Raw genomic sequence first — 11,282 nt, forward strand, 5'->3', positions numbered from 1 at the left:
CCTATAGGACAAGTAAATATCTTCTAAACATGCACCATTTAGGAGATATTTTGTTTAGAAACAGCGGTGACAGTGCACCCAGAAGGGCTTTTTTTCTTCAGGTAAGTCTTTCATAATGTGCTAGTATGCGATGTATACTAGCATTAAAGTGGTTGTAAACCCTTACAAACCACTTTGACCTACAGGTAAGCCTAGATTAAGGCTTACCTGTAGGTCCAAGCAATATCTTCTAAACCTATATGGTTTAGGAGATATTTGCCCGAAAACGGGCACTGCTGTCTATGGCAGCATGTGTCACCATCAATTGCAGCAGCATGTGTCACCACCAAATTGCAGCAGCATGCATCCCACCAAATTGCAGCAGCATATGTCCCACCAAATTGCAGCAGCATGTGTCACCACCAAATTGCAGCAGCATGTGTCACCATCAATTGCAGCAGCATGTTTCACCACCAATTGCAGCAGCCTGTGTCACCAAATTTCAGCAGCATGTGTCACCATCAAATTGCAGCAGCATGTGCCACCACCAAATTGCAGCAGCATGTGTCACCATCAATTGCAGCAGCATGTTTCACCACCAATTGCAGCAGCCTGTGTCACCAAATTTCAGCAGCATGTGTCACCATCAAATTGCAGCAGCATGTGCCACCACCAAATTGCAGCAGCATGTGTCACCATCAATTGCAGCAGCATGTGTCAGCACCAATTGCAGCAGCATGTGTCACCACCAAATTGCAGCAGCATGCATCCCACCAAATTGCAGCAGCATATGTCCCACCAAATTGCAGCAGCATGTGTCACCGCCAAATTGCAGCAGCATGTGTCACCATCAATTGCAGCAGCATGTTTCACCACCAATTGCAGCAGCCTGTGTTACCAAATTGCAGCAGCATGTGTCACCACCAAATTGCAGCAGCATATGTCACCACCAAATTGCAGCAGCATGTGTCACCATCAATTGCAGCAGCATGTGTCAGCACCAATTGCAGCAGCCTGTGTCATCACCAAATTGCAGCAGCATGTGTCCCACCAAATTGCAGCAGCATGTGTCCCACCAAATTGCAGCAGCATATGTCTCCACCAATTGCAGCAGCATGTGTCACCACCAAATTGCAGCAGCATGTGTCACCACCAAATTGCAGCAGCATGTGTCACCATCAATTGCAGCAGCATGTGTCAGCACCAATTGCAACAGCCTGTGTCAGCACCAAATTGCAGCAGCATGTGTCCCACCAAATTGCAGCAGCACGTGTCCCACCAAATTGCAGCAGCATGTGTCTCCACCAATTGCAGCAGCATGTGTCACCACCAAATTGCAGCAGCCTGCCTGTGTCACATCAAACCCCACTCCCCCATTACTTACCTTGCTGTGTGTTGTCCTCTCCAGCGGTGTCTCCTTCCTCTCTCCTGGGCGCAATTGCAGAGAGAAAACAGGAAGTGACATAAAACTCAGATGTCAATAAAACCGCCCGGCTGTAGTATTATATACCACGAGTACTACAAGCTACCCGGCGCTTCAGAGATCGCCGCAAGGCAGGCTAAACACCCGCAAATGAAGTGCCACGTCTGCAATATCGTGATTGCATAGACGTGGCTCTTCCCATAGGTTCACTGTGTCCGGCGTCTGAACACAGTGCACTTAAGGACCTTTTTTTTGTATTTTTTTAAAGGGCCAGCTTTAAAAATAAAATAATTTTTTTACATTTTCTTTTTTTTGTGACTGCTTGGAAGGGGGGGGGGGCACCACTGGATAGTGACAAATGAAGACAACATAATAAATGTCCATATTATCTTACCATAGATAACGCTCAGTGTGACGATCTCACTTGTACCGCCATTACTGGTCTGGCACTTATAATCCCCACTCTCTCCTGCCCTAGCAGAATCAGTCACATAGTTCTTCCCTCTAGATATCCAATTGTTATTACGGTACCAGTAATAAAAAGGTGCAGGAGGCTCCACATTACAGGTCATTGTTAGAGATTGTCCTACGTGGATTTTTTTCCAGTTCGGAGTGAAGGTCACCACTGGTCTTGCTGCAGATCCTGTAAGATAATAACAGTAACTATAAAAAACGGAAACATCTACCTGCCGGTTAGGCAAAAGGAACTGTAGTTATTGTACATGTACAAAAATGAAAGGGTCAGTCCAAAGTAGACACCTGGATTTGACCAAATTACTGTTTTAACCTCTTTAGGACCACTGTGCACATACGACCACAAATCGGCTCTCCTGTGCAGGATCACGTACTTAGTACATGATCCTCCACTTTTGAGTCTGGGGCACGCATGCACACTAATGGCGACCCGCTCGCTGTGATTGGACACAGTGCGAACCAATCAGCGGTGTCTGGCGGACTCAAAGTCTACCAGATCCCACCGATCATTCGGGACACAAGCAGAACAGCAAACTGCCTATGTAAACAAAGCAGATTGCCGTTCTGTCAGTAGGGAAGGTAGTGATCCTGTGTTCCTGAAAACCAAAATCAGAGATCTGTGCTTTCCCACAGTACAAGTACCTCCCACACAGTAACCATGCACATTTTAGGCACACCCTTTAATCGCCTTTGATGTTAACCCCTTCCCAGCCAGTGTCATTAGTACAGTGACGTGGATATTTTTAACACTGATCACTGTATTGGTGTCACTGGTTCCCCAATAAGTGTCAAAAGTTCACTTAGTTAGTATCTGATTTGTGGCAATAACGCAGTCCCACTATAAGTTGGCAATCGCCGCCATTACTAATAAAAAAATAATAAATTGATAAAAATTCCATAAATATATCCCATAGCTTGTAGACATTATAATCAATCAATATACGCTTTTTTTTTGGCCAAAAACATGTAGCAGAAAACTTACAGTCTATGAGAGACTTACCTGTGGAACAGCAATCTAAGATTATTTTATGGAGACAAGAATTTTTTTGTTTTATTTAACCACGCCCCTTCCACTTTTAACACATATTGGCCACACACCCTCTTTGCCGCAGCACACTGTGCGTCACATTACTACTCTCCTTGGGGCACCCAAAGCTGTCCCAGATCTTTTGCAATCCTATAGTGTATACTACAAAAAAAATAAAAATCCTGTGCGCCGCTTAAGTGTTTCAGGTTGGAGAAAAGGTTACAACCCTACTTCCGACATGGAAGTCAGCAATCAGGTCTCCATAGAAATTCATGCTTGATTCCTACATCCCCAGAGATTGGAACTGATGTCTGATTCTCTCATCAATCTATAGGTTGCCAGGAATCAATTATGTAGCAATTATGTGTACCAAAGCAGGGCTACAGGTAAATTTAGTTGTGCTGGGTAGCCACCAGCCTTGCTAATTTGTAGTGTTTAGCGGTCAAATGGCTTTTCTCCTACTCCTGTTTCAGCTGTTGCTTCTCCCTTTTTTTCAGTAGGTGGCACTGTCGCCTCTGGCATTAGTATGATGCGCTACAGTGAGGTCAGGTTATGAATAAACATACCTTTCTCAGCCAATCAGACTGGCCGCTATGAATGCTGGGAGAAGGTATTTATTTGGAGAAGGTCAGGTGATCTAGGTCTTCTGAGGTCTGGCTGGGTGTGTGTGGAAAAGCTCCTGGCTGCTAGGCCTGAAGCCTGAGGCCTTTCCAGGAGTCCCACTGGCTGCTAGGTCTGTTTGAGGCCTATCCAGGTGTTCAAGACTCTGCAGAAGAGAGCCTGCTCAATACCGAGAAACAATGCCGAGAGGGATGGAGTTCTAGAGAAGTACCAGAGGTGACTCTTCATGGCCCGGGGACCTATGAGGTGGCTGGGAGAGCTTCAAGAGAGAACTCATCCAAGGAATTCTGTATGATGCTGTGAGTAAAATTCAGTTGCCATCAGAGACAGCCTACTCTAAAAAGTACAGATGTGCTGGTTAAGGTTAAAGGCTCTTTTCCTGTACTGCTGTCCACCTTAACTTTTAAAATATTCTATTTTTTTGTCTAAGGAGTCTGCCTGTCTAAGGGTGCCCTGTGCCTGCCTGTGACTGGTGCCCAATTTTCTATCTTGTTCATCACCCACCATGCCTAGTAACCTACATCCTGAGGAAGTATGTTGGCCCTCCCTTCCTCTGGAGGTCACCACCAGGCCCCCGGAAATGTGGGGTAGGCTCTACAATTACAACCTATGAGACTGCAGGGAGCATGTTCCAACCCCAAGAGAAGGTCTACAGTGGTGGTCGGCAACTCGTCAAGCTCGGGGTACCTGTCGATCGGGGTTGGTGAAAGGTAGACCGGGAACAGGTCTGCAATGCCAATCCCTTCCTCCTACTGCTAGCTGCCGCTTCGCTCTCCACCCTCAGCGTTTTCCTTTGGTCCTTCTCTCTCCCTCCCCTTCAGCCTCCTCTGCTGATGTCATCAGTGAACAATGGAGACTGAGAGGCAGCACAGCCCAGGACATAGGGCCGGGGAGGAGCTGGCCAAATTTAACTTTTCTAGTCAACCCGCAGGTGGTTGGTTGCTAGGTCCTAAGCAACCAATCACCAACATGTGCTATCTGCCATCAGGGGATTTCAATGTACGTAGTTTGTGGGTGCAACCCCTTCCTCCCAACTCAAGAAGGTGAGAGCCCCAAAACACATCAATTGATCCGCCATGATAGGAGATAGCACATGTTGACATTAGGTATGGGATCAGAAAAGGAAATCCCCATTTTGATTCACAATTTGTGTGCATCTTCTAAATTTGGCTTTTACAGGGGTGGCTTCACCCCATCTGATGAAGGCCAGATCACACTAGAAAATTTCTGATATTGCCTTCTTTTTTGCAAAGTTGAACTTTGTAAGTTCCAGAGTTGTGTATGTTATATTTGGAAACATGACTGTTTCGGTATTTGTTTAAAAATTTCAAGGTAAAACTTTGAAAAAAAAATTTAGTTTTTTTTTCCGCTAAATGTTTTATAAAAGGCACATGTGAATATGCACAGAGTAAAAGGCTTTCTACTCAACAATGTGTGGCTTCTTTTTTCAATGCTCAATAACACTTTTTGTATTAAGTTGGTGTTTACAGTATGGGTCTTCAAACTATGGCCCTCCTTTGTTACCGGCTTAGTTCCTACTTCGTCCTGATGACTCCTCCATCTCTCCTCTCCTCCGCGTGGCGTAGACACCCAGGCTACCACTAGCTACTTCATGCTGATTTTCTCCATCCCCCAAACTAGAACTCCCCGGAAGCAGGTGACCCCCAACTTATATGAGAGCCCTCCCCTCTGCCAATACAAATTAATGATTGGTCAGAGCTCCGCACATGAGCTGCCTGCCCCTCAGGCCTGTCTGAAGTCACAAGCCTGGCTAAATTTGGCCTGAAACTGAGTCCTGTCACTAAGAATACTTACAGATCACCTACCTTTAGGTAGTGAATGCTACATTCACCCCCCCCCCCCCGACTTAAATCACAGCTGTCCCCAGATGTGGGGAATAAATTTGGAGTACCTCCTTGTTAACCACTACAATACCAAGTACTTTCGCCCCCTTCCTTCCCAGACCAATGTTCAGCTTTCAGCGCTCTCACACTTTCAATGACAATTGCGCGGTCATGCTACGCTGATGAAATTTTTATCATTTTGTTTGCACAAATAGAACTTTATTTTGATGGTATTTATTCATGACGCTTTTTTTTTCTTTTTTGTGATATACTGTAAGCAGAAAAATAGCGGAAGTTTGGAAAAAAACTATATTTTCTTCTTTTTATTTTAAAAGAAATCCAATAAAATCGAATTTTGTCATAAATTGAAGCCAAAATATATTCTGCTACATGTTTTTGGTAAAATTCTGTTAAGTGTATAATAATTGGTTTGTGTGAACACGGACATATGTACGCAAATGATCATGTACAGATGTGTGCAGGTGATCACAGACATATGTGTGCAGATAATCATTGGGACATGTGATTTTAGTGGGACATATGTGGGGGGCATGTGTTTTTATTATTTGGGGACATCTGTGTTTTGGGGACATCTGTGTTGTGGGGGCATGTGTGTTTTGGGGACATGTGTGTTTTACATGTATGTTTACACTGGACTGGTGATCAATGAGTAAAAACAGCTGATCACCAGCCGGCTGCAGCGATCTGCTCTCCTCTCCTCAGCGACAACTTCCGTGTGAGGAGAAGAGAGCTGATTGCCTAGCAACGACTGTTTGTTTACATCACATGATGGCTATGATTTGACACGGCCGTCATGTGATCAGGAGGGCCAATCATAGAGCCCTCCTGCCGATCGGAGATGCACCGTGTCCGGGTCCTTTTAAAGGATGTTCCTGAACGTCCATTCAGAAGGAGAGAGCTCCCACCCGGCTGTATATGTACATCAGCCGGGTGGGAAGTAGTTAAAGGAGGAGAGAGCATCTCAATTACATACAATTGGGATGGGGAAAGGGAATGAAATGTAAAAAGGGGTAACATCAAAAGTAAAGTACAAAATGTCACAATACAAATTCTGTACAATTTATACAACCTAGCTGTAGGTCCCTACAGATAACATTTCGTACAAACAGAACCAGAGCATTGCTCCCTCAGGAGGAATATTCTGCTTACTGTAGGCCTTCATCTGTAGATTGACATCTGTCACATCTCCAATCCATCTAAGAGAAAACAGAAATCATTTCTAACTATGAACTAAATAAACATTACACTGTACCAGACAGAAGGGGTTATCATCTCCTGTCAGGTATCCGAACAAATTACATTTTGTAATGGCATGTATGTCACTGCCAATATTGTCACTCCCTCAAGAGGAGTCTAACAGACCTCCTGCAGAGCACAACTTGAGCAGGCATGCCAGGCAAATGAACACATATGCCAGTAGGCAAAAAACTTTCTGTTCAGCTCCTAAACAGGAGTCTCTTGTCAATGCCAGGCACCCTGAATGGCAGTCTCCTGCAGAGCAGTCACATTGGGGAAAACCCACCCTAACTCATCTGCCCTTCTGCAACTAAACATGGATACATTTGAGTACATCTATGGCTACCTCACCAGTAGTCCTGCTCACAGTTAATACCTTGGGTACGGCAATCTCTTACGACTGTCCCCTTGTTCTTTCACTGAGATGGAGTAGCTGCGGGTATTCTGTCCTGCTTTCGCCAACAGCACTTTTTCTTTGTAGATTGCCCTCCTGCACTTCCATTCTCTGTAAATGTCCTGGAACCTTACCCTTACCTCACTATCAGGTGTCCGTTGAGGTTTAGGGACATTAGTAATCCCAGACCAGATAATTCTCCCACTGTTCCCGGGAGGTTTCAACTGTTTCCATAACACGGTCTGGAACGTATGGATAATCCAGGCCCCACTCCTGAGCAACTCTCCTCTGCAAATCTCTTTGGAACCTAGAGAGCCTTGGTAAGTCCTTGGGCCTTCCCCGCCCACGCAGAACACAAGTCAGAGGCTCTGATAGCCCATTGCTGATAGGTGGATGCTCTGGTGATAAGAGCATTTATGGACTTACAAGAGAAGAAAGTACAAAAGGGGGTACTGGGGGTTGTAGGAAGGTTGGTAGACTCTCTGGAGCTCTGGTGGAGCTCCAGCGGAGGTGAAACTTTTCGAGGAACCATTCTTCCTCTCCGCTGGAATTGGCCTCTTCCGGGGATGACCACTCAAACAAATTGTCTAAGGACCTGTACTTTTTCAGTACCTGAGGTGACCCCCAATCCACAGCCCTCCGGGTCACCTGTGCTTGCGGCAGACAAAGTCCGGTTGTGAGAATGGCTAAGTAGTATTTGACTTCCTGCGGCACCGGCCCCAGACAGGTTAACTGGGCACCACAATGCCCATACCGTGCCCAAGCACTGACTCTGACTGTTTGGCTTTCCGACATCCGGGACACAGCATACAGAGTCTTTCCATCCCTTTAATGACTCCTAGTGTCAGTCCTCTGGTGAGCTCTAACCGAATACTGGTGTCAATTAGGACCCGATCCTGCATGTCAGGTAACCGCTGCATGGCGGGTGTGCTCTGAACACCCTCCGCCATCTTCCTCCGCCTTGGGTGTGGTGCGTGGCATGTGGAACACTAGGATCTTCTCCTCCTGGGCATGGCTCCGCCCATTTACTTGTTGATTCATCACATGAGGAACTGTAGCACTACATTTTCCCGATGCACTTCAGTGACACCTGGTGGCAGGCACTGTATAATTGCAGGCTATGGCAGGCTTCCTTAGTTCCCTTGCCTTGGGCTAGCCAACCCCGAGGCATCAAAATCGGGTGGATCCGCACCCCAGGCCATAGCCTTCCTGGGGGCTGATCAGGAGGACCAAGACCATGTAATCAGCACAGCATACTGGACCGGAACCCCGAACAACGTGACGTCCGCATCTTAAATACCCCATCCCAGAGGGCACAGTGAGTGGGCCACTCCCACTGACCTGACTCAGAGAGAGAGTAAATTAAACGCCCAACCAGAGTTACCATAGTTCCACACCTGCCACCAAAGACAGTGCCCCCTTGTGGCCAAGCTGAACATCTCACAGCCCTGTCAGACTGACACAGAAGTCAAATTTAGGCAAATAGACCCAAACCAAACTGTAGTTTGGGTAAAGTTACATTTTGAAAAACAAATAACTCGTGCTCTTCAGGAGGCCGCCGCTACATACTCTACTGTAGAAAGTAAGACCTTATAAAAAGTGCTGACAAAAAAATGTCCCATATTTGTATTGTGACAGGTTATCTTTAAAAATTGCTTGTATTTAATCCATGCATTCAAAGGATATTTATTGATACATGGCAATTGTCCCAAAATACATACTCAACTCAATCACCTCTCTCTTTTGTCTAGGCAGTGGTTTTCAACCTCAGTCCTCAAGTACCCCCAACAGGCCATGTTTTGCAGGTTATCTTTTATCTTTATCTAGGTGCTTTAAATCAGAGTCAATGGCTTGGTATTTTGGACAGTTATTTTATCTAAGAGAAATTCCCAAAACCCCTGTCTGGGGTACTTGAGGACTGAGGTTGAGAACCACTGGTCTATGGGACATATCCAGCTCTCTGTATTGGCTGATAGTGTGAAAAGTACTATTGAGATGGGGATGGATATGGTGGGGGATCAGGACATCCATAGAGAGGTAGCTGGGCAAGGCTAATGGAAATCATTAAAGGAGAAGTCCAGCCTGGGCTCGTTTGGCTGGGTTTCTCCTATGGGTCGTTTTGCACTCCTGTGACCTGTTTTCAGCAGAGAGCGATCTGAAGTCCCCTCTCCGCTGACGTCACTTCTATCAGTTGAGTCACCATGTCATCTTGACTTAAACCTGATGGGTTTACTTCCTCTTTGTCTCCCTGCAAATGTAAAGCATAATGGGCTACTATGCATCGCATAGTAGCCCAATATGTGTCACTTACCTGACACAGGAGCCAGCGATGTCACCGCTGTCCCCTGTAGTACGGAGCGTCCATCTTCTTCCAGGTATTGCTGCTCTGGGGCTAAAATGGCTTCTCCCCGGCCTTCCACAGCTCAGCACTCCAATGAGCACGGAGGAGCAGAGCAGGCGAGATGCTGACTGACAGGCAACATCTCTCTGCTCGGGGAATGTGAGAGAACCGAGTCATCGGCGGTGTTCGGTGGCTCGGTTCTCAGTGAAGAGGTGGCAGGGGGACAGATGCAGCAACAGGCCGATGCTGCATCCACCTAGGTATTTATGGATATAAAAAAAAAACAAAAAAAAAAAATACATACGTCTCTTTTAAGAATTTTGTTTAAATTGTAAAACATTTGTATGTATACGATTGTATCATATAAACACTGAAAAAACATAAGGTTGTTATACATAATTTTCTAACAATATATGTATGAAAGATGTGAACTTACCCAGCTGTCCGATCAGAGCTGTTAAAAGGAACAAGGAAAAAAAGTATTATAAATGAGGCCTGTGGTTTATTTAAAATAAATGTTTCACAAACCTGGTCAATTCAAAACTGAGCATATGAAGAAAAAAAACACATATGAGGAGATGACCTTCACTGAAAACTGGTTATGTCAAAATGATCTCTACTATAGATCCAGAAATATCAGGAGTTGAATTTACGTGGCTATTTGCTTTGAAATACAAATTCCCCAAACCTGCCTCCCTTGTCTTCATCTTAATCCTTATATGATAAATTATCTCTTTATCTAATGGGGAAGCTGACAAATTAACAAAAAATAATTTTAAAAAATGCATTTCTCTTATTTTACACATAAAAATTATTCATCACATTTTTTTCTATCCTCACTGTATTGCACAGCTGGCTTCAGCCATCAGCGTGTCTCTTCGTGTACGGCCAACATCTTTCGGGTTCGTGGGCTCTGGCACTGTGACTGGCCAAAGCTGCAAAGGCATCACTCCCGCGCATGCGTAGGAGCCGTCGTTCACGGCACGGGCTAGGAAGGAACGGCAAACATGGGCTGCTCCTTTAGAGCGCAAGCGCCAGTGATGTCATTGGCTGCATTCACTGGAAATATCTCCTAAACTGTACATGTTTAGGAGATATTTTCAATATCTATAGGTAAGCCTTATTATAGGCTTACCTATAGGTAAAAGTTTGCAGAGGAAGTTTACTTCCTCTTTAAATTGTGAATAATTGTGCAGTGTGGCTTCATTTAATTATTAGTATATATTGAGCAGAATGGATGGCCATAGCCGCGCCTCCTGATAACATCTTATGAAAAAAGGTCACCAACTCTATTTTTAATGTCATACCATCCCTCTGTGGTCAGCACTTAATTAGCGCACATTTCATAATACGGCAGGAGAATACCTTAAATATACTTCTCAGCTATGGCAAACCATGAGTGAAGGAAGGTGGCGTATGGCCTTTGATGGACTGGCCGGCACGACTGCCAGATCCCAACTCTGTCTACCTCTTATGGGAAGAGCTTTACCATAAGGTCAAAGAAAATAGAAACCCTAGGAAGAACTACGGGACATGTGGTTTGGAATTTCGACATATCAATAGTAACATTAAAAAAAAAACTGTAATTGCTGGGAATTATTTATTTTATTTTATTCCTCTAAAATCCAATAACCTGAAGAGTTCAATGAAATACAAGAGAGTGTTATCATGTTTTCAATAGACTGGTGATCATTTTTAGTGCTACTAAGTTAATGCTACTTTGGGGAATAAATGTATACTTTAATTTATAATGAAAAAAAATATTCAAATGATTCTAAACAATTACACTTTAGTGTATACAATAAATATATATTAAAAGACCTATGTAGGAAAATACAGAGAGAGCATTGAGAATTTGTATACTTACAGATGAGGATGATCTGAAATGGAAGTTGAAGGCCATACATCTCTCCACCCATATT

At 44.6% G+C, this 11,282-nt stretch overlaps 1 protein-coding gene across 1 annotated transcript in view; it reads right to left on the reverse strand.

Annotated features, from left to right (window-relative positions):
* LOC143973436 (uncharacterized) overlaps positions 1-11,279 on the reverse strand; it is an 86,482-nt gene extending 75,203 nt beyond the window's left edge. Inside the window, exons 1-3 of the mRNA XM_077474417.1 lie at positions 11,228-11,279; positions 9,797-9,814; positions 1,797-2,045 (exon numbers count right to left, since the gene is read on the reverse strand). Coding sequence (XP_077330543.1) covers positions 1,797-2,045; positions 9,797-9,814; positions 11,228-11,279 — 319 coding nt within the window. The remainder of the gene's footprint in view (positions 1-1,796; positions 2,046-9,796; positions 9,815-11,227) is intronic.
* Positions 11,280-11,282: the final 3 nt, after the last annotated feature.

Source organism: Lithobates pipiens, unplaced genomic scaffold (assembly GCF_037356315.1).
Source record: "Lithobates pipiens isolate NorthernLeopardFrog02 unplaced genomic scaffold, aLitPip1_a1.2 Scaffold_82, whole genome shotgun sequence".
In the NCBI taxonomy this organism is placed as follows: domain Eukaryota; kingdom Metazoa; phylum Chordata; class Amphibia; order Anura; family Ranidae; genus Lithobates; species Lithobates pipiens.